This window comes from Carassius carassius, chromosome 12, assembly GCF_963082965.1.
Source record: "Carassius carassius chromosome 12, fCarCar2.1, whole genome shotgun sequence".
Classification (NCBI taxonomy): domain Eukaryota; kingdom Metazoa; phylum Chordata; class Actinopteri; order Cypriniformes; family Cyprinidae; genus Carassius; species Carassius carassius.
Genome location: NC_081766.1, coordinates 3866788 through 3891505, shown reverse-complemented (window position 1 = coordinate 3891505; position 24718 = coordinate 3866788). Strand labels below are relative to the sequence as shown.

The window sequence follows — 24718 nt, the reverse complement described above, 5'->3', positions numbered from 1 at the left end:
GACTCTAAAGGGAGTTAACTACTCAAGGTTGAAACCTGTCGACTGTATTCATTACACTTTTTATAGATTTATGAAGCTGTACTGTATGAACGAGGTTTGATTTCTGCCTCTGAGTTTACGTTTACTGTATTTCATATGTAAATGTTGATTAATCTGTACTGAGAGGTCAAATTAATCTGATCAAATTTGCTTTTTTGGCCAAATTGATCATTTCTGTCAAGATATTAGCAATAAATATAAAAACCCATTCCGTGGTGTTGTCTTTGATTTGACTGTAACTATTGACTTCCATAGTATGGAGAAAGAACGAAAAATACAACAAACTGTTTGGTTCCCAAACACAACATTCTTCAAAGTATCATCTTTTGTGTTAAACAGAAAAAAATCATCTTATATAGGTTTGGAACAATTTTCATTTTTGGGTGAACTATCCCTTTAAAATATAAAAAAAGTTTGTAATTTAAGATAACTCTGGATGTAACTGTCCAAATTAAACATACTGAGGTCACATGACAGCAGAGCAGCTGTTTGAAAGTTCACTGCATAAATTTTCACATCAATCTTAAAATAAAACCGTAAGCAATATACTAGCACTACAAGCTAAACACAGCCATTCAAAACATTGCATTGTATTATCAAGAAAACTGCATGAAAATATCATTAATTGCATGGCATCCTATGGTGGAGGTCTTTTCTCTCTCAGAGCTCCTCCCCTCATCTCATATGAGTTCATCTCCAGCCAGTGAGATGAGAGAGATTACTAATTAAATCGCCAGGCAAGTTGCCTGTGCAAAAACAGAGATGACCCGTAGTTTAATCCAGCATCATAAATCATTTAAATCACTTCATGTTAAACCAGATTTTACTGAAATGAAAACTGACATGATGGAATTTAGTGGTTCATTATAGTTCGAGATAGCAGCCAGCAGGACGTTTATAAATGTGTAGCACTGTAGTGGAATAGAAATGAAACCGTGACTGTATATTACTTAGGAGAATGAATGACACAAAAGCAGCTGAATGCAACCTCACGATATGTTAAAGGGATAGTTCAGTGGTTTTGGGGTGAACTATTGCATTAATTCATCAACCGTTTTACAAAGGGCAGGCTAGAATAAAATATCCTGAAAATGTTTCTGTACATCAAGTCATCATTAATCATCTCCAGTCTCAACACAAGCTGCTGCCATTCAACTGCACATCGTCATCCACAGAGATGGCAGCCAATGTATTTCCAAAAGTGCATTAGTCAATACTCTGTTCTGTGGCCTGTTAGGGGGTTTAGTAAAGGCTCTAGGGGTCAAAGGTCAGATTATTTCAGCAGTTTGGGTACAGTCATAGAGGTCATGGCGGTCATGGTGATGGATGGCACGGTGATGTCTCTGAAGACGGGCTGAGACGCAGAGGAAGTGGATGGTTTGTTCTGGTTCAGAGTCTCTATGATCATCTGTCTCATTTCTCGACTGGCATCTCCTCGGACAGCTAACAGGGCCACAATGTGCTCCTCTCTAATGATAGAGGAAGAGAGAGAAAGGTGCTTTTCAGTGTCCAAATATGATAAATCACTGATAACGATAAAAGACAAATTAGTTGAGCTCTACCCTGGCAGCAGAACTTTACAAACATTTCATCACGAAAAATATAAACGGGAAACTATTTTTTCTTAATGAAAACAGGCATTAAGGTTTTGATTCTTTTTTTTTTTTGTAACATTGTGACATTTTCATGACAATTTAAGTCACCCCCCCCCCCAAATCAATTTCTCACTATAATGTGTATTTTTTATTCATTTTTAATTATTTATTTGTTATTCCTATTATTCTAAATAATTATTCTCATTACTCTAACACAGGACAACATATACTGCTACAACTAATATACATTAGATTTATTTTATAATGAGAATTAGAAATTGTTACAGAAATAAAATCACAAAAAACCTAATGGCCCTCAAAACAGGCTTTATTATCTTTCATCAAAATATATTTGTATTTTTTTTCCCTTGTTTCTGAAAAAAAAAGAAAAAACATTTTTAAGAATGATTTCAATGTAATGAAGTCTGACCTGATGTCAGGATACTTGGACACCAGGGTGGACACCTCCAGGTAGAGCAGCGCAGGATCGGTCAGTTTGAAGACCTCAGCGATGGCAGCGATGGCGTCACACAGCCGGTCTGTGTCCTCTCCCTGAGCACATACAAACACACTTCACAAAGAGCTCTTCGAATGGATAAACAGTAAAAAAACACTAGAACACTGATTAGTCTCTTGGGTTATAGCAGCACGTTCTGGACATCGTTCCATCTCAGCGCAGAGCGTTTGGTGTTGTGAGACTCACAGCAGAAAGTTTCCTGAAGAGGAATTTGAACTGATCGGCCTCTTTTATCATGCGGTCAGCTCCGTCCTTCCTCTCATCGGCATTTTTAAACGAGATGCGCTTCTGCATGATGGCCTTCAGATACTCCACCACCACCCGCCGATGAGCCTCGCTCGTCATTTCCTGTTTAACACAAACATCAGAAAAACATCGAAACAGTATAAATTAGTGCCGACTGTATAGCACAGCCCTCTGGTCTTATCATAATTCAGCTTTATAACAAATAAGACTCAGCTACTGTAAGATGACACTTATTCTGAAATGTTTTCGAGTTCAAACCTGATTGTTAGGCTTTTTAATTTTGGCAAAGTCATTAAAGTAGTCTTCCACGGTCACACAGATGGTGTCTACAGCATGAGACCCCATCAACCACTTCCGGGTCAGCAGCTCGTTCAGATGATGCTGTCAAGAGACAAAGAAACAGTCAAAATCCGACACATTTATCCCGGTCACTAAACTTCAACAACTGTCAGTACACAACCTGAGCTCATTTACCTCCAAATCCAGGAAGACTTCGTCTAGCAGGAACTGGCAGCCGTCTCTGGCCACCTCGTTCAGGAGCTTGTCTATGGTGGCGTCGTTCTGAGTGGGTTCAGTCGACTGAGAGTACTTCCTTTTCAGACTATTTATAGACTCTCTGAAAACAAACATATTGAAGTTCCTTAAAACATCAGTTTGGTTTGCAACCAGTAAATCATAACAGAACTTTAATCTTCAGTCAAACTGAATTCTTCCCAGAGACCCTGAATTACACTGTAATGTATCACTTGAGTTACTTAATGTTTAAATTATTGATTTAAACACACTCACTTGAATGTCTGACAGTTGTTGATGATGGCGATCATGTAGTGAACATAACATTGTGGGAGCTGACGATTTTTCAGATGTTCCTCCTTATAGCTGATCGCCTCTTCTCTGTACCTGCACACAGACGTACGAAGGGTGAACATGTGCATCTTTACGAATAATAACAGCACATTTTTAATGATAAGTGGAAAAAATAAAGATCCCAGTACCTTACTAGGAACGAGTTCATCTGCTTCAGACAGACTCTCAGCACCTGCTCTTTAAAGGTCTCGTTGATCTGCGCGGCCACCTGCAGATTCTGCTCAAACATCTGACGAGGAAGAGGAACATTTGAAATAAAGGAAGATCTCATGGAGGTGCGTGCATTAGAGCATTAGAGGTTGATGTACCTGGAAGACAATAGCAGGTAAGGTGGTTTGGTAGTAGCCGTCCTGGTCGGCTTCAGGCTCCGTCTCCTTCTGCCAGTCTTTCTTATCTGTTTCCAGAGCTTTGCGCAGCCAGCCTGTGATATTTGACTGGAGACAATTGGAAAACAACAAAGAGCTGCTGAACTGACGATGCTTGCTCATGCACAGCATTCCAAAAGGCTGCATAATATGCAAGATATAAAGGTTTTGTTTTTAATCCAGTGCTGCATCCTCGAGGGACTCACAGTAAAGGTTTTGAGGTATTTGCCCAGCAAATCATCCACCACGTGTTGGGGCAAGAGCGGCTCCAGCTGCTTGACGTCACACTCGGGCTGCAGATCAGAATGACCCATCATATCCACACTGCCAGAGACAGAACCAGACATCACTCACATAAATGCACATCAACTGCTCCTCATCAGTGTCAGAGAAATGCCTTGAACTCAGTGTTTTTACTATGGATTTATTATGAATTATTAGTTTGACAGAATCAAGTGTTTATTTCAACCTGAAGGGGCTTTATTTATAACGGCTGATGCTGATATCAAGAGCATAGATAATATATAATGATTACAAGTGGTGACATTAACATTCACAAAATTGCTCAAACTTGCACACAATATTTAGTACAATATTAGAGAATGAAAATAGGGAAAAATATATTTTCTTTAAAGATTCTGGTACTGAAACTAGGTGAAAATGTGCAGGGAAAATATTTAACTGTCTATTTCTTATTTGTTCTTCTGTTTTTGAAAATATGACGATATGAAATTAAAATTGAAATTTTTCAATTCGTCCTGAAATATTTCAATTCGTCCTGAAGACGATTGAAAATATGAAGATAAGATTCATATGGATGCAATTTATATTTTTGCAACTTTTAAACTATTCACTAATATAAACAGTTAATATAGTTAAACTATTAAGATTTAAAGTATTATTATTAATAAAAATAAAAAATAAAAAATTGTACTAAAGCTGAAATAAAATACAAATATTGGATGACACTTCAAAAACTTTAGAATAAAATTTAAAATGTTGCCTTTGCAACGAACTGAAATAAAAAAACTAAAATGAAAACTGCAAATATGAAACTTATTGCAAATATTAATAAATATTATAATAGTATACAAATAATAATAATAATAATAATAATATTGATGGACGCTAAAAAAATTTTTAAAAAAAGAGAGAGAGAGAGAGAGAGAGAGAGAGAGAGAAATGAATAGTTCATAACACATCCCAGCAGGTCCTAGTTCAGTCCTTCAGCATGTAAGACAGAGCTGCAGATCTGCAGGCTGCTCTTGGCTCTCTCCTGCACTGTTTAGATCTACTACAAGAAGAACATTAATCTTCCTGCTCAATCCTGTGAGCGCACGCGATGTGATGGTCTGTTGTGAGACCATCAGTCAGATTAAACACACAAATCTGTGCTGCTGCTCTCGGCTTGGCCTTAAATATTGAGCTAACTGCTCCCTGCTGTGCTTTGACAGACTGATCGGTCACTGAAGAATGCAATGGGGAGTTAGGGGAGTAAAGGCAACAGCGCTAATGGGAGTTATCCCATTCAGCAAATGTTTTTTTTTTTTACACTAAAATTGACTAGGATTTTCATTTAAAATATCAGCATGAAAATAAATTCATAATCACATTTTTTACTTGTAAATGATGCTATATGATAAAATTACCATGAGCTTTCTAGCCAGCTAGATAACGTCACCCTGGAGAGATTTAAATAAGCTCAGTTTGAAACACTAATAATCCTATATAAAATATAACCTGTGAATGTAATATCAACAGAATAAAATATACTATTTTAGAAAAATAATAATGATAATAATAATGAATGCAATATTTTATATAATATTTTGTAGTAGTAGTAGTAGTAGTATAAACAGATGGCCAAAAATACAGTTTGGGACAATCAGCATAAACATTTTAAATGAAAAATGTCATTTTAATCAATTATTGCTGTCCATAGCTAATTGCTAATTAACTAACTTAACAAATAAATACATAAGTAGTAAAAATGACTAAAACAACATGTAAATGTGCAATTACCTGAAAAAACAAACAGTTTTCATTATCGAATATTGCTGTGATTTCAGAGCACTCAAGTACTTTAAGACAAACACAGTCCACTTGTATCTTACCTTTTATACGTGTTGAGGACCCATGTGAGAAGAGACACGATCTCATTGGCTTCCAGATCTTCAGCTGCGAGCTCCTGCACGCGTGCCGAAACTGATTTATGATAGAGGTCGAAGAACACCTGGAAGGTGTTGTAGTGTGGAGGGAAGCACTGCACCATCAGGTTCTTCACCACAGTCAGGTCGTCCAGAACGTACTTCCTAGTGATCTCCAGCAACCTCACCAGCCACATTTTGTCAGACTCGCGTGTTTCCGACTGTGTGCTCTCGATGCGACCACTCACGGTGCCTTCTAGGACTTCATTCATTCGATTTTTCCAGCATTTGGGCCTCCCGGGTGGGATGAACCCAGTCTGCTTCTTACGGTCCAGCATCTTGCGGTCGATCTTCTCTTCACGCTCAATGATTCGGACCACAGACACCAGCATTGTGGGGTCACGACGGACGGTGACCATGGCACGTTGGAGGACCATCCAGAGTTGTTTGGAGAGTTCCTCTGACAGGCCCTGCACCTGGCCGAAGTAGCCACGAATGAGGCTCATGTCTTGGATGTTCTTGCTGTCCATGCGGTACTGCTCGTACATGAGGTCATCACGGGAACACTCCAGGTCCATTAGCTTGCGGTGAGCTTGAAGCAGCTCGCCCTGCTCGATCAAATCATGGGTCTCTCGTACGATCTCAGGTACTGTAGAGGAGGGAGCAAAATGTGTTAAAGACAAATGATATCAATATAGCACCTAGCATCAATTAGAATTAAAAAAATATATATATATTGTCGTTGAGAAACACATCATGTAAAGGTGCATCAACTGAAAAACTGTAATTGTAAAAAGTAATAACAATATGATTATTACTATTTTTATTAGTAAATAAATATTTAAAATGACTAAAAAAACTTGTGGTGAATCTGTAATTAATAATAATAAAAAAAATCCTATTCTATATATTGAGAAACTATGGTAATTGACCAATTGATTGGGGAATGCTCTTTTTTTCCTTTCTTTCTTTCTTTCTTTCAGTTTACTTTAAATGACTAAAAAACAACCTGTGAATCTGTAATTAACTGAAAAACAAATCCGATTGTATACATCGAGAAACTATATTAATTGACCAACAGAGTTCTTTCACCTCCAGAAGTATCTGGCCTCACCTGAGAAAATGTTCTTGAGGTTCTCGACTGCTGAAGCCAGCTGACTGTGCTGAACCACTGCATCTTTCACGTCCTTCAGACTCTCTATGGTGTTGATGCTCTGCCTCCAGTCTTTACTGACGTCTGCCAGAGAGCTCTGGATTTCTTTCACATCACACAGAGCTTTATGGAGCTGCTTGAGGCCTGTTTGTACCCCATCCAACTGAGACTGAATAGCAGCCTGAAAAGTGATAACATGGCCTGGTTTAAATTAACTGGTAAAAGTGTTCCCCAGATCAACAGATAGGTAAATGCAATAACATCACCTTTAATCTTGCTTCTACAGATGCTTTCTTTCGCGCCTCTCTCCGTCTGTACTGCTCCACTTTGTCCAGCTGGTCAGAGCGCTGCAGCATCCCAGCTACCCTCTGCACTGCCGTGGCAACCGCTTCTCTGTTCGTCTCCTCCATAGTAACCAATCCCAAACAGCAGGTTTAAGGTACTGAAAGGAAAAAAAACAGCAAGGGTTTAAAGTGCTGAAAAGTACTGCAGGACCAAAAATATGAAAGACCTGACCCGAGCAACAAGGGTTAAATTTATTCAAAATGACTGAAATAGCAGTAAATGTTATCAATAGCAGTAAAGGCACTAAAATGACACAAAAGAGCAAGGGTTAATTGGACTGCTGTTTTATTTTAGTATCACAGAGACTATAATTTGTATTAATATTTTGAATTAGTATTTATTTTTATATTCTCTACTTTTTGTGTTTATTAGTTTCTGCTTTTTTGTGTATGTTTGCAGCAGGTTAAGCATGCAGTAACCAAGCTAACACAAACAGATAAAGATAGTTAGACACCTGTTTGAGATAGGTATAGTTTAGAAAATAGATCAAATAAAACGGTTATGTTTTATTGTGATTGTAATGATTGTAATATATCGTGCTGAAAGGCCAAGCACTGACAGATGCTACCTGGCTAACTACATTAGCATTCAGAGGACTGCGCTTTTTCATCTATATATCGTTTAAATCTTGAGGTCATGTGAAGGTACTCACCCGGACGTGTTGTTTGCTTTACGAGCTGTGAGTTGATATTTTATTTCAACGAGTGTTTATCCTGTTCATTTACTGTCATAACAGCTTTGTTTTCCTGGAGTCGCCCAACAATCAAGTCAGATGACGGCAGCGCCTGCGCCGAGAGCATCAACCGTGCGCAGGCTTTACGCAGAAAACCAACCTTTTACATATACAGGTGCATCTAAAAAAGCAATCCCTCAAAAAGTTTTGTTTCTTCTTAGAAATGCATCACATGAGAAAGATTTGAATTTTGAAGAGATCAAGAGTAAAATATTTATTGGCAATACAAATATTATACAAAATAGAGTCTCAAATAATTATATTAGGAATATACTTAATAACATCGTTTATCCTCCAGCTCGCTTTTTCTGGTCTTCTCTATTTGGAGATGTTAATTGGCGTAAAGCTTGGCGAACAGTAGACAAATTTTATATTAATAATAAAGTAAAAGAGGTTTCTTTTAAAATAATGCATAGAATATATCCTGTTAAACATGTGCTGGAACGTTTTAAATTCGAAATTGATTACTCTTGTGATTTTTGTAAAGGTGAAAAGGAAACTATTTTTCATTTATTTTTTCATTGTATACATACAAAAATATTTTGGATTGATATGGAGTTTTTAGGAAATATTGGACATTTCTTTGCAGTTGAGTGGATGTGATGTAATAATATACTTCAGTGATCATAGAGTTGGCAAAGATGAAGCATATCTCATACAATTGTTAATTTTAATGGGGAAGTTTCATATTCATAAAATGAAGTGGTCAGGCTCCAAACCAAACTTTTCTCATTTTCTAAATGATTTCAAGCTGTATTGTAAGATTCTATGTAATTGTATAAGTAAAAAAGCTATTCGAACTTATAATATTGTAAACAGGTATGCTATTGTATAAAGTGACACCCCCCAAAATTATTTTCTTTTTTTTATGGTTGTTATTGTCTATTGTCTTATGGTTATGATTTACATCTTAAAATACAGCTTAAATTACAGTACAGAAAAAATTCAGTATCTCAAAAAATTATATTTCCTCAAAGATCAATCACAGAAAGATTTACAAAACAGAAATTTGCAAGATCTCCAAAGCAGATTTAATCATGCACTCAATAATTGGTTGGGGCTCCTTTTGTATGAATTACTGCTTCAGTGCACGTGTCATGGAGGTGATCAGCCTGAGGCACTGCTGAGGTGTTATTGAAGCCCAGATTGCTTTGATAGCGGCCTTCAGCCTTCAGATGCTACTTTGATCTCCTCTTCACAATGCCCCATGTATTCTCTGTGAGGTTCAGGTCAGTTGAGTAGACTGGCCAATCAAGCTCAGTTATATCATGGTCATCAAATCACTTGAAAGTGGTTTTGGCAGTGTGGGCAGGTGCAAAAATGAAAAATCAGCAAAATGAAATCAGCATCTCCATAAAGCTTGTCAACAGATGGAAGCATAAAGTGCTCCAATATCTCCTGGTAGATGGCTACATTTACTTTGGACTTGGTAAAACATAATAGACCAACATCAGCAGACGTCACGGCACTCAAATCATCTCTGATTTCAGAAACTTCACAATGGACTTCAAGCAGCTTGGATTCTGTGCCTCTCAAGTCTTTTTCAAGACTCCAGACCTAGATTTCCAAATGAAATGCTAAATTTACTTTCATCTGAAAAGAGGACTGTGGACCACATGACAACAGTCCAATTCTTTTTCTCCTTACCCCAGGTGAAATGCTTCCGATGTTTTTTTTCTGGTTCAGGAGTGGCTTGGTTCTAGTAATGTGACAGCTGAAGCCCTTTTCCTGAAGACGTCTGAGTTTGGTGACTCTTGACTCTGGCTTCAGTCCAATCCTTGTGAAGCTCTCCCAAGTTCTTGAATCGGCTTTTCCTGACAATCTTTCCAAGGCTGTGGTCATCCCTGTTGCTTGTGCACCTTTTCCTACCACACTTTTCCCTTCCATTCAACTTTTTATGAATATATTTCGATACAGCACACTGTAAACAGCCAGCCCTTTCAGCAATGACCTTCTGTAGCTTAACCTCCTTGTGGAGGCTGTTGATGATCATCTAATGGACAACTGTAAAGTCATTAGTCTTTCCCATAATTGTGGTTGCATGCTCTAAACTAGCCCAAGAGGTACCCAGTATTTATACTCAAAATTAATCAAACTAAAAGTCTTAGGTCTTTGAGTTCAGCTCATGACAAAGAGGGGCAAAAACAAAAGTGCTGCATTTATAATTTTGTTCAGTGTTTAAATAATTTATAAGTTAATAAAAGATTAACACATAACTCATAAAGATACACAGTGCTGAAACTGCTTTAAACTGTGGAGACACTACAATAAATATATATTATAAATATTAATACATTATACAATTATTATACATAATAAAATAAATGTGAATTTCCTCTGGAAGAGATAAATCATGTCTATCTATTTAGTGGCTAATTCAGCATAAAATTGTGTAATGAAATATCAAATATGACAGCAGGGGCTATAACAGCAAAACCAACTGCATATATCTACAAACAGGATTCTTTACACAATTCCTTCATAAAGACTACTTCCCACAATAAATATAAATAAAGTAAAAAAATAAATAAATAAAAAGATTCATATAATTTTAACTGTAGTTTCATATAAAACAGAGACCAGTTGAAATCAAGACAAATGTATTTATTTATGAAGCAAATGCATGTTTAAGCACTTTGAAAAATCTAAAATGCTATACACAAATACATATTTTCAAAATTAACATAACATTGGATCTCAATAAATCCAAAATCTGTACCTAAAAGTGACAAAATACAAAACCTATCCAAAACATCTATGAACCTGAGTATTTGAGTTTGAAACTGTCTAAAATAAATTCAAACTAATCTTTTGTTTAAGTCCTGAGGGAAATACCAGCGCTTGCAAGGCAGCAAACACAATACATTTTAGGTAAGTTTATGTTTAGAATTTGTACATTTGTATGTTACTCAGTTCGGGCTGAACTATTTCCAGAATTTTATGGAGAACAAAAAAAGGAAGAAGAATATTAATATACCTTGCAAGCATGGTAATTAAAAAGCAAGGTTAACGTGATCACAGAGTTTACTGCATGTAAACATACGGGTTTGATTTGTGTAGAACAGTGTTCATAGTGCAGTTTGAAGTTATACACGTATGTTGTTGTTGCACATTCCCTTGACTAACATCACCACACCAAGATGGAGAGTCGTCAGGTTCTTGTTTGATCGAGTGCAGAATGTCATGACTCCTGAACTCACAAGTCAGCTGGATATCATGCTGCTTGCAGCTTTTATGATCTTTTGAAAACACATATCCGTCCTGACTGCTGACAGGAGCGTCAGAGAGATTCATGTCTTTGTTCAGGACACATTTGTGGTGTCCGGTGATGGGAGGACTGATGACAGCTTTGCCTGTTTGATATGAAGTAAAATAGTCATGATATTCAGCCTCGGTTTTTACCTGTGCATATTCAGGGCGCCAAAGCGTCCCATATGCGTTACTCCCATTCTCAGAGTTTGAATATTCAGTCTTAATAGCCACTTCAGGAATCATGTTAAAACATTCATACTGCATGTACCTTCTCTCAGCCGTCCTCTGAACGCAACTCTCAAGCTTCTGCAATTCTGTGCCACATCCAATTCGTAATTTCCCAGAATGGCTGTGTTTATAGGAGCTTCCAGGAAGGTAGTTTTCACTAGGCCCCAAGCGTAAGGCAACAGGACAGTGGGCGTCCCAGGAAGGATCCCCAGCCTGTAATCTAGAGACGCCCAGAGTAGAAACACCAAAATTGAGAGGTTCATCTTGGGTTTTGGAGCCCTCTCCTCTGTACTTCCTGTTGGCCATGGCTGAACACGAACCATCATGCCCAGGTGTGCTTGTCCAGGTAAGACACTGTATGTCTTCATTGTCAAATGAGCCATGGGAAACCTGTTGCCGCTTATCACTGAAGATGGTACAAGTTAAACTGATTAAAATACCATTTCGACACATAAATTACACTACACTTGTCTAGTGTAAATCTTTGTGTCTTTTACAAAAAACATAGTACCATATTTTTTCAGTAAGATTTTTTAATGTCTTTACAAGACGTCTTATGCTCACTAAGGCTCAATTTATTTGATCAAAAATACAGAAAAGAAAGAGTAAAATATTGTGAAATACTATTTCAACTTCTCATTTATTCCTGTGATGGTAAAGCTGAATTTTCATTGTCACATGATACTTCAGAAATCATTCTAATATGCTGAAACCATCTATGTTTTTTTTTTCAATTATTTGAAGAATAGAAAGTTTGATTTAATATGTGTTTGCTGAATAAAAGTTTTTTTATTAATTGTACTGACCCTAAACCCCAAAAACGTACAGTGCAAAATTCATTAATGTTTGTTCTCAAAAACTCTCATCGAAATTAAATAATTACAAGTTTTTGTGTTTAATATCCAGCTTTAATTCAAATGAATTATGAGGTTTTATACTGATCTTATATGTTGTCTTAAGATATTTTTTTCCTGCATTTAAATGGCATATAATTATTTATAATTGACATAGGATATTGCAAAAAATCTAACTGCCTATTTTACTAAAATATATATGTGTGTGTGTGTGTGTGTGGTCTTGTTTTTGTGACATATCAGGACACAACTCTGTATAATGTCATGGGTATGACACAGGTATTACAAGGAGAGGGTGACTTATGAGGACATTCCCCATTTTACAAAACGCTTATAAATCATACAGAATGAGTTTTTTTTTTTTTGAGAAAGTAAAAATGCACAAAGTTTCCTGTGAGGGTTAGGTTTAAGGGTAGGGTTGGTAAATGGCGATAGAATATACAGTTTCTACAGTACAAAAACCATTACGTCTATGGGATGTCCCCACTTTTCACAAAAACAAACGTGTGTGTGTGTGTGTGTGTATATAAACAATATTATTTTTGTACATTTCAATTTCATAATTCAATGTAAAAATGCATATATTATGTATAGACAGGCAGAATGTGTACCTGCTGCCAGACCTATTGTGTTTGCTCTTCATCATCATACTCTTCATCTTGAGTTCCATGATGGAGGGCAAGACTAGAGGAACAGCCACACAGAACAGAGCAAACTGAGGCGCTAACAGAACTCCAGAGTCGGTCTTCGTCTTCTGACCCTGCAGGAACTTCAGGCTGCCCTGAAACTGCATGTTCTACAGGAGACCAGAGCAAATGAAAACGAGACAAACTCAGTTGACATACTGAGTGGAAACGTACATTTGGGAATGCCTGAGCCTCCTAATTAAAGCTTCCCATCCTTAATTATATACATCAGATCAGAGTTTGAAAGAGATCATAAAACCACCAAAGTTCAACATTTTGAGTGATTTCATGACTGACCAAGAAGCCGGATGTGCTGTCCAGCAGGCAGCGGACTCGAGCGATGAAACACCGTGTGAGAAACGGAGACAATTTCGGAGGAACACCGTCAGGCTCTTCAGCACTATACAGATGACCCATTACAGCAGCCTCATCAACTAGACCAAGACACAAACACAAGACGAAGTTCAGAAACTGATGACACGAGTGTCTAATGACAGATAAATGGCTGGAGCTTATAGGCTTCAAAACATATATAAAAGCAGCAAAAAAGTATCATAAAACTATTCCATACAACTTGTCCAATTTATTCCCAGACTTCTGAGATCACACGGAGTATGCTAAATAGGGTTAGTGGTAATTATCCGCACACCAGTGTCTTGCTGGCCAGGGTTCATCGCCCAGTGGAGCTGCCTGTGAAACTCCTGTCGCTCCTCCACATGGATATAATCAAAGACCTTCTGATGCATCACGTCCGTCTGCCAGAAAAGATCACACACACCAACACAAAACTCAGAATTGCTTCAGCTCTCCCATAAGTGTTTCGTGCTGACCTCTGCACACGGTTGTATGGGGTACAGTAAACAACTGCTCTGAAGTTTACATAGTCTAATTCAGTTTTACATCAAACCACATTAGAAACATACATAGAGAGAGATAGAGACAGATAGTACAATATAATGAGACGCTTTCGACACCATCGCAAAAGAGACCGTACAATCACATATTAATTCACACGTTCAAAGTCTAGTGTGACCGAGGAGTGAAAAGATGTAGCTATTTTTACACATTATGGTGGAAGAGGACTTGAACACGACATGCTTCTGTGTTTTCCAGTCAAACACAGATGGTGTGGGTATTTCTTATTCAACCACAAATGATTGTTGTACAGATTTCTCTGCTGAGACAGGAATTTTATTTGAGAACAGTTTATAAAGCTAAAATGTGTCACATAGTTGATTTGTATACTACTTGTTTGGATTGTCACGTATGACAGCTAAAATACACATGCTACTGCAGAGCCTTGAAATACCAGTATAAATATATATATAAAAAATAAACTCAATAAATGTGAGCATTAGAATAAGTTACAGGATGTTCTAGATCATAAACATTTCATTATTCATACATGGTTTATTTGTAGATTATAGAATCTCATTTGAGGGTTACCTGATGAAATCCCAGGTAGTCAGCGATAGTGCATGATGCATAGAAAATAACACCATCCGAGCTCACGATCAGTGCAAATCCAGGGAGAGACTACAAGATATGAAAATATGTGTCAATAGTCATGTCACTAAAATTGTATGTGCAAAAATAAAGAGTTTTTGTTTTGGACCAAAGAGCTTTTCAATTAACCAATGAACTCTATACACTTTTCTAAACGGTAGTGAATATACTCCAGTCATAAGCTGACAGCAAAGCAGTCACCTTTAGGAGAAGATCACTCTCTATGACACGTGGCAGGATCTCTTTCTTCTGCTCCGAGGTCGAGGCATCACTGCTGCGATTTTCTTTCTCTTGGACCACTGTGAGGAACAAATACACATGAGACAGTGAAAGATATGGAGACAGAGACACATGGATATAAAATTGATTTGTACATGATAAGAGTGTCACAGGCAAATACAATCCTATGAAATTACCAGGATTTTTGCATCTGATATCAAGTCAAAATTCATTGCCGTGCCTTTTTCCTACTCAACACATTTTTTTTAAACAAGGATATTTAATAAGGAAACCCCTCTGTCTCATTTAGGTCTCACAAATAAAAAAAAACAGGAATATCACAATAGTCAATCCATTTGAGATGCATTTATCCAATTACACGATCGACTGAAAGCAACATAAAAAAAGTGCTCTTCATTAGCCATGCTAGTCAAAAATTAGCAATATGAAAATCTCATGAAATAATTCAAATTTTTTGTCTTCTTTAGTTAATTTTGTGGGAACTTCAATGCCAAATATCAAAGTGAAGAAGATAACCAAAAACAGACTGAACAGATTTATTCAACGAGATTTATACAACCCAAATATATCATGCATATAATCTGGATTTAAACCAGATTTGTTTTCTTATAAGCAGCCATTTTAAATTGACATAAGCACATTCACTCTTTCATCATTTTAAGCTGTAGCTCTCAAGAGAGGTTTCTCTGACCACTGTAGAAAACATGATAAAAAAATAAATTAAAAAATAAATTAAAACACAACAAACGATAAAGACTTTCAGCTGATGACATGTGTACCGTTCAGAGTTGCTAAACTGTCACTCCAAATATGTCTGACTATCAATCAAACCCATATATTTTATCATTCAGACACATTAAACTCGATCCTGTTCTTAAAAACATGAGGGAATTCATCATCTATCTCTTGAAAGAATCGTTTTCCATTCATTCATTTAATGTCTGCTGAAAATCTGCAGGTGGATGAGCCACTTTTTTCAAGAGTTGTTTTGATGAGGGGATGGAAATAAAAAACAGATCTACTCTTAACAATTCAGGTTAGATTTATGAGCAGATGTGCGTTTGTATGCAGTGACTCAACGGACTCACTCTCTTTTCTCCAGTATTTTGTACCTCACTCAATGTCTTTAACACAAAAATCTCATCAAGTACAAGCACAAAACACTAAATGGCATAATTCTCCTTAAAAAAAATTATTTAGTCATTATGTACTTACCCTCATTACTGACATTACCCACAACATTAGACGCCATTGACTTTTATTGAACAAATCTGACAAGGAGTGACAAAAATGGATTAGCTTATAAATATTAATTAAGCTGTACACAATTTAACACAATATTGATCTGTTTGGATAAAAAGTTATTGCTTTGGGGATCATGTCTGAAGTAGATTATTTACTTATTCTCAAGTCAAACTGATCAGTAAACAATAACATTCAGTTTAGAAATGCCCCAAAATCAATTCCAAATCAAGTTTTCACACAAATCAGTAATGACAAATGCAAAATCCACTCAGGAAAACATTAAAAATAACAAAATCCAGCATATTATAGCACGTTGTTTTACAAAAAAAAAAAGTGTTTATTTCTTGCATAAAACTTTCTTGGAAAAATCCTTTTCATGCTTAAAGAAACAGAACCTAATGTGACTGCGACATCAGATCCTATCAGATTCACAACTAATAAAAAATGAACTCGAGAAGAGTGTGTTTAAAAAGTCATTTAATGAAAGGCATTTCCACACCTGCTCTTGGAAACTTTAAAAACATCCTGTGTGCTTTGTGTTTCGATGCTTTATTTCTTCTCCTGTATGCAAAAATATATAAAAGAAAACATTAAAAGAAGAGAATTCACACGGAAAGATTAATATAGCCCCCCAAACATATGCAATACATCGTTGCTGTGTAAGTAATGTAACACTCGGATGCATTCGGTTGCATACAATTACTAAACCCATTATGAGTGTGTGTGTGTGTGTGTGTGTCTTGAAGGAAGAATAGGAGATACAAGAGAGGAGGAGGAAGGCTTAGTAGACTCATTTTTACATTGCTGGTCTCCTGCACTCTGATGGACAGATCATTAGATCATTTTCACTGGCGTCCCTCTGAGGTCAGGCTTTGGTGAGCTACAGTCACGCAAACCCAGCTTTACTACAGGCTCTTAAAGGGCCAGAGCTTCCTTTAAACACAAATGAAAACTGCTCAGACTAAGAAACATTTTTCTTTTGTCTTTTATGCTTCCCAAGGCTGTTTATTTGACCAAAATACAGTAAAAACAGTAATAATGTGAAATATTACAATTTAAAATGGTTTTGTATTTGAATATATTTTAAAAAGTAATTTATTCCTTTGATGTAAAGCCAATCTTGGAAACCATGATATTTTCAAGATTCTTAACAAAATCCATCCATCCAATTGAAGAATTCTTCTATCCATCAATGAATATCATCCAACCTGGGTTTCCTGGGCAATTGGTCACGTGACACAAACATAACAGACCACTGCAAAGCCATGTGTCCCATTGGTAGATTATTTCACATCACCACCACTAATGGCAATAGCTTTCCAACTTAACTCAGCTTAACTTTGTCAAAGCGGGGTCAACATGCGTTTTGTGAACTAAGGCTGTGGTGTGAGAGAACCTGAGTTTGGAAACACGTTTTTACATGAGATCATGCATCAGTCTGCTGGCACACGGCTCTGTTTGCTGTATTAGTCTTCTTTTACATGACTGTTATTATAAATTCTGTTTAACTGAGCATTTCATATTGATTTGAAACCTTTTCCCAGGAATGCTTTGCAATCGCTGAATGGCATATAAAATGAATAACACAAAGCACAAAGAATTTAGAAATGTAATTTGTTTAATGACTAATAGTTGGTCTCCAAGCTGCATAACAGGCATGAAAAACAGTTTAAAGGAAAGAGGGGACTGAATGTGTTGTAAGGAGAAAATAATTTGGACAAGGTCTCACCATGTCAGGCGGATATTATTAAAGTTGTCACGCAACAGAACACTCCTTTATGATGTATCTGGGTCATTTTTACTAGTTGTTTGCACGACATTGTGTGTAACGGAACCGCCTTCCGGTTGCCAATAAACACGGAGCCCACAAATATTCTTACTGGAGGTTTTGATGTTGACAATAAATATCTCAGCTCTTTAGATGCAGTTTTTTTATGCTGCACTTTGTATATTGGTGCTAACAAGGAGCTGTTTGAAGGGTCAGGGTGACAGAATACATAATACTAGCATTTAAGGGAATTAAACCGCATTTGCATCATATGCACATAAACTGAAAAAGAGTTGGATTTAGAAACATTTTAATCAGAAACTGCAAGAAAATTTCAGAATTAATTTTGAAGTAGAAAGACTAAAATAGTATTTCAGTGTAAAACATACTCCAATAATCCTTTTTTTTTTTTTTTTTTTTTTTACACAGTGCATGCACAACATAAAGGGTGAAATCCTCTGTCCCATGCTAAAACAGATGTTTGGAGACTCACGCACATGCATGATGCTGGACGCTTGGATCATTTATCAGCTTCTGGCACACATTCTTGCAGGATGAAAACAAACAGAGGAATGTTTCCAGGACAGAGATGCGAGATGGAATTTTCCTGATTTGCACGCAACAAGAATTTGCCAAGGAGGATCTGGCGTCTGCCAAGCGCCTGAACTGAGTTCACTGGGGGGAAATTTTTACATGATACTGGACACTCAGTGTGGAAGAGCACCAGAGCCAGAATCATTCCCTCATGAAGATCAGTCACACCTGCTGCTGTCAGCCCTGTCTTCAACTGATGACAAATTCCTCAATATTATTGGATTCCTACTTTATAAATAACACCTATTTTCAAGATTTTTCTCAATGTCACAAAAATGTTTTAACTGTGCCCAGATACTAAAGTCAGAAATCTTAAAATGAACTCTAACATGTCTCAAATTCTTCAAAGAATTAATTATCTGATTCATGCCTCTCCTTTCTGAGATGTGTTGATTTTTTACAAAGCTCATTGTTGTGAAAAGTGAGGCGTACGCTGATTGGCCCTGTGTTCTGGCGCGACAAGACAAAAACAATATAAGCTATTATAAACGAGGCATTTGTTGCATCCAGTGGGGACATAATTACTGATTATAATGACTTATACTGCGTATCGCACCGAATAAACATTAAACCATGTCTGCATTTGTGATCGGAGAAACAACTAGCTACTCTACAAAGCTTTAAAAAAAGGCGTTAGAATCATCAGTGGCAAATTCTTTAAATATATATACAGACTGTGAGTCAGGATCAACAAACTGTCCTTGCAAAGTTGTAACTGCCCTACTTTTTAGAAACAGACACCAGCATTGTAGGCTACTCTCAGAGGAAACAGTCCTCGTCCTCCGTAAAATGCTCTGCACACATTTGAATATTTGGTTTGTAAATACAGCTTCACCACTGATTTCTAGTTGTGTCCGCTTTTGGAAGGCAAAACAAAGTAGCTTCACTTTCACAATGAAACACAGCGTCTTCGCGACATGGACAAGAAAAGTTAAAAGTTATGCCTTCTTTCTATGATTGGGCGGCATTATGCACATCTTCCGACATCTTCATGTAGACATGTGGGGGCATTTTAGAATGAGACGTTTGAGGGATGAGTGGTTGACTCTTAACTTTTATAAAGAATATTTCTTTGGATTTGAGACTGTAGTCTTTGCAACTTTACAAATCTTCTTTATGCACCAAGAGCTTGAAACACTCCAAAGAGAAAGGAAAAATGTCAATCTCACCATATGATCCCTTTAAGAAATTGATATTCAAAGATGCATTAAATTTCCCAAAGGTTAGACTATAGTAGTTTATAGTGTTACAAAATATTTATCTCAAATAAACATTTGTTTTGAATATTCTATTCACCAGAGAATCCTAAAAAAAAGATCAATGTTTCCACAAAACTATGAAGCAGTTTTAAGCAGCAAAACAGTTTCCAACATTGATAATAATAATAAATGTTTCTTGAGCAGCAAATCAACATATCAGAATGATTTCTGAAGGATAATGTGACACTGAAGACTGGAGTAATGATGCTGAAAGTTCAGCTTTTCATCACAGGAATAAATCACATTTCAAAATATATTTATAAATGAAAAACAGTTATTTTAAACTGTAATAATATTGTAATTTAACAAATTTAACAATTTATTTAATAAATGCAACCTTGGTGAGCATAAGATAAATTATTTAAAATAAAAAAAGATGTCTTGACCCCCAATTTTTTAACTAGTGTATATATATGTCCATTTTTTGAGAAAAAGCAAAAGAAACATCTGAGAAAAAGTTGATATTTAAATTAAACAATTCGAAAGCTCTCATGAAAAAATCCTTTGGGATTGAACATATATAATTTGAAACCACTAAGGTGGTGAGAAATTTAAATGAGAAGTACAAAACTTAAAACCCTTCAAATAAAAAGAATAAAACACAGAAATTGCTTATTCCTTAAAACTGATTTTGGAACTTGCCTGTTCTATTACAGGAAAAACTGAAAATGTAAAAACATTCAATCAAGTGGTTATCAAATGTCCACATGTGGCCACTAAAAGTGGATTGTGAATGGTCTAAACAGAAGCACCAAAGCTGATCTGCATCTTCCCCCTCTTAGTTCTTTTCTCAGGATGGGGATTTAGCCAGGCTGCAGTCACGCAAACGCTCCTTAGGAGCCAGAGGAGCATTCATTACACGCAACTGCCTTCTCTTCAACATCCCACACACACTCACTCAACTCTCTCTCTTTGGATCTCAATTACTCCCTGATGTGCAGTTTAAGTTGTTATTCAGACATTGCAACTAACACTCAAAGTGCATTAGTATTTCCTAAAGGAATCAACAGTGCTTAAAATGGTGTTTAAGTTGAAGTTTTAGACTCAAATGAAATGCTGCTTCATTAAACACTGTCTTAGTCATGACAATTACACTCTCAGAAATAAAGGTACAAAAGCTGTCACTGGGGCAGTACCCTTTTGAAAAGATATACCTCTGTACATTATTTAACCCTAAAGGGTGCATACTGCATATAAGTACATATGTGACCCTGGACCACAAAACCTAAGTCACTGGGGTTTATTTTTAGCAATAGCCAAAAAAACATTGTATGGGTCAAAATTATAGACTTTTCTTGTATGCCAAAAAATCATTAGGATATTAAGTAAAGATCATGCTCCATGAAGATATTTTGTAAAATTCCTACCGTAAATATATCAAAACATAATTTTTGATTTGTAATATGCATTGCAAAGACAACAACAAGGTGATTTTCTCAGTATTTAGATTTTGTTCAGATTCAGAATAGTTGTGTCTCGGCCAAATATTGTCCGGTCCTAATAAAGCATACAGCAATGGAAAGCAGATTTATTCAGCTTTCAGACGATGTATAAGTCTCAATTTTGAACAAATTGACACTTAAGACTGGTTTTGTGACCAGGGTCACATATAAGTACAGCTTTTGTAACTTTTTTGAGAGAGTGTAGCATGCATCTTGCAAAAAAAAAAAAAATGGAGAAAAACAAATCTACAAATCTACAGCTGAAATTAAATAAAAAATATATTCATTTTAAGCAATACATTAAGAGGCTTGATTAAACCAATCGAATGAACTATCAAGCTCATCATGATGATCATTGTTCTCATTATCATTAGGCAGGAACTAGAAGCAATGCTGTTGGCAAACAGAAGCAATGCACAAGGTGGAGCTTTGCTATCATTACACACTTCCCTTCAGGTGTCACTCTTTGAGACTTCTCTTTGAGAATTAAAACATCTGTTGCACAAACTGTGCAGGACGGGTTCAACACTGAAGTTTAATACCGAAGGTTAGTGGTTTGTTTAAATCACTAATCCTAAATATGAGCAGTAACAAAAGTGATGTTTGCATTGACAAGCACTTAAATGAGCAATACATGATTTATTTATCCTGAAAGGAAATAAAGAAAAGTTTGAGAGGTCAGTTTATACCCTCCACACCCAAAGAGGCTGGAAATGTTTTGTAATTCACCTGGCCATTTGACAAACATGATTTGATCCTAATTGTATGGAACAAGCATATAAAAATGGTGTTGGGCCAACAAAGGCTTTCATATGTTTTCCTGATGTGTTTTAAGACCTGCAGTGGAGAATGAAAACACTGTATGTATGGATTAAACACGGCCTCAGTCATGCCAACCATTCTGCACAGTAACTCACAAGACATGCACGGGCTGAGAGGAGAGAAATTAGAATTAGTTGCTTTGCATTGTGATGACATTCAAATTCACGTATTAACTTCAAACCTGACAAGAATTTCTGACATACTTCTACACTGTCATGGCCTTGTCTATAATTTACAGCTTGAAAGGTGATAGAAAATGAGATCAGACCAAAAACGCAAATGGCCTTGAGAAGATGAATACATTAAAATGCTGAAGTTTGAACATATTACATGCATCAATCTTATACGAACTGAAAGATCAAGGTTGATGCAAACCCAGAACCATGACAATCTTGCATTATAAATCACTGAATCCATGACAGTTATGAATTTCACCATCTAAAGTGGTTTGTGTAAAATCCACTTGAAATCTCAAATGTACAAACCTGTGCAAAGACACCTGGAAGCAATAAATAAATAAACAATTTTAAATTATGAACAGCATGGCAATCTACAATCTCATAAAAAGTTTTTCCAATACTATATTATTCTTATGATACTGGGCACACATCTTTCCTTACTTTTTAGTTGCTAAAGGTTGTTTTCATTTCTCTCCATTACTTTGTTATGAGTTCAGTTACATTTGAGAGATGCCCACCTGCCAGCACAGACCCCAGACAGTTCTCCACACAACAGTTTAACACTGATCCGTTTGGACACAGTCACAACAATCAGCATGGGAGTGCAAGAGGCCAATCTCTACATTACATCAAGCCACAGATGGACCTGTACTTAAATGGACTCTCCTCAGATAAAGATATATATATTCTACATGGCAGAAGAATTGCATATTTGGTCAGTTTTCAAACAAACTACACAATTTATTTTTATTATTATTATTATTTTAAATAATTTAACATGCATACTGAGAATATGAGCTAAGAATCTAAATAAAGGAACAAGTTGAAGGAAAAATTCATGAGGCAAATGTTTTCCCTAAACTTTTGCCAATTACAGCGATATATACTCCATAGAAAAATTCAAAGGTGACATAAAATACTACTAATAATATTATTCCAAAACGAAAACACAAAACATAAAAAAGACACTATGCAACAGCCTGAAAATGAAGTAAAAATGTACAAGAGACAAATCCATTTTTAGGATATGCTTGAGTGGAACACAAAGATGAGGTTGTTTGAGTCAGTTAACCAACATTAACTTTCGGGAGCCAATGTATTATAATTTACAGTCTTAGCTAGGAAATTTGCCATGCAGGAAACATTCGTTACCTTGAAAGAAGCTCTTCACCCGCAGGAAGCTGATGCTGAGCCTCAGCACTGAGAGCTTGTCCAGTTTTGAGATGACATCTGCACTGAAGGGCAGCAGACTCGCTAACCGGTCCAGTTCTGCATTCAGACGGTCGCGATGACGCTTCGACGGATTCGATTTCTGACCTGCTTTCTCTGGTTTCCTGAAGATACAAACTATGATTTCATTTATTGAATTTTTATATAATTTTTTATTAATATAATCTACATCATAAAACCTGACTGAATGGAACAAAAACATGATAAATTACATTATAATTATTATTATCATTACTACTACTACAAACAATATACAAACAATATATATATATATATATATATATATATATTACTATTAGGTGACTTTACTCTTTGTTGTTTGTATTAACACTGTCAGTAACATAGTCATGGCAATAAAAAAATGAAAAATACACACGAATAACATGAATTAATAGGTTTATCAAAAAAAAAAGTAAGTACATATTTATTGATGGTTTTGTCAATAAAACAGTCACGCCACTAAACTGATAAATACTCAGCTGTTTCTGCACAGGTTTTCTCCTTTTCCTTCCGGCGTACAGACAGTCTCCAGGAGGAATCATTTCTCTGAAGACCTCAAAACAAAGACGCGCTGAAAAAGAGCCCTTTGGTTCCTAGCAAACCGTTCTAAACGTGTTAAAAAAACAGAGGGAAACAAAACAACGAGGAGTGAAAGTGTAACAACAAACAGACACGCGATAGGCTGATATATAAACAACATTTTATAGTAATCAACATTTGAAATGGATAAAAAAAAGTTTATCAAAGTTGTACTAAGACAAGAACAGGTATTGTTTTGGTTTTAGGACAACTTTGATGAAAGATTTTTGATCCACTTGAAATGTTGACTACTGTAGGCTACACATTAACGTTAACGTTAACTTACCTCAGAAAAAATATATTTCTGTAGCTTTCAAATACTGATCTCATATAAGAAATGACACTCACCAAAACCCACATTCAGCCGAAGATGACGATTGAAGCAACTTAAAATAATTATGTGAAAAGAAATCGTATCATCCTGAGTGTCAATAAGATGAAATAAACTCTTGATATGACAGCGACATCGCGCGCGACCTGTTTTATAGTCGCTCTGGCGGCGCGCGTTTTTGGTGCCGAATCTCAGCCCGCGCACGCACGACACACGCACAGCGTAAACGACGCGAAAAATAGAACTTTCTGCTAAACTGGGGCAGCGAATCTGTAAAACAACGAGAATGGACGAACACTTTCATCTATTACAACGGTATCTTATTAAATCTATAATACTGGATTACAATAAAAGTGTAAAAGAGGGTGGTTCAATATAGAGGGATTGTTTTAAAATAACAAAATATAACATGAGCAAAATATTTAAAAACAACACTTTATAATAAGTTTTGTTACTTTTTAATTTATTTTTTTACAAATTATATTTTCACAATTTT

General features: G+C 36.2%; 2 protein-coding genes across 4 annotated transcripts; both read right to left on the bottom strand.

Moving 5' to 3' along the window:
- Window positions 1–781: 781 nt before the first annotated feature.
- On the bottom strand, window positions 782–8078 carry LOC132154509 (exocyst complex component 3-like). The gene is made up of 13 exons (XM_059563089.1): window positions 7927–8078; window positions 7196–7371; window positions 6891–7110; window positions 5744–6425; window positions 3836–3953; window positions 3573–3698; window positions 3393–3493; window positions 3187–3297; window positions 2872–3013; window positions 2656–2778; window positions 2338–2499; window positions 2065–2186; window positions 782–1508 (listed from the first exon to the last, which is right to left on the bottom strand). Exons 2-13 carry the CDS (start codon window positions 7337–7339, stop codon window positions 1313–1315), a joined length of 2247 nt encoding a protein of 748 aa, XP_059419072.1. The 5' UTR covers window positions 7340–7371; window positions 7927–8078; the 3' UTR covers window positions 782–1312.
- A 2829-nt stretch (window positions 8079–10907) lies between these two features.
- On the bottom strand, window positions 10908–24373 carry LOC132154507 (aryl hydrocarbon receptor protein 1-like). Of its 3 annotated transcripts, XM_059563088.1 has the most exons (9): window positions 24240–24373; window positions 23778–23918; window positions 23235–23416; window positions 14735–14832; window positions 14474–14563; window positions 13677–13782; window positions 13325–13461; window positions 12953–13137; window positions 10908–11893 (listed from the first exon to the last, which is right to left on the bottom strand). In XM_059563088.1, the coding sequence occupies exons 2-9, from the start codon at window positions 23852–23854 to the stop codon at window positions 11032–11034; spliced, it is 1737 nt and encodes a 578-aa protein (XP_059419071.1). In that variant the 5' UTR covers window positions 23855–23918; window positions 24240–24373; the 3' UTR covers window positions 10908–11031. The 3 variants fall into 3 exon arrangements, with proteins under 3 accessions (XP_059419071.1, XP_059419069.1, XP_059419070.1); XM_059563086.1 differs by lacking the exons at window positions 23778–23918; window positions 24240–24373 and having other exon boundaries at window positions 23235–23523; XM_059563087.1 differs by lacking the exons at window positions 23778–23918; window positions 24240–24373 and having other exon boundaries at window positions 12965–13137; window positions 23235–23523.
- Between the last annotated feature and the right edge of the window lie 345 nt (window positions 24374–24718).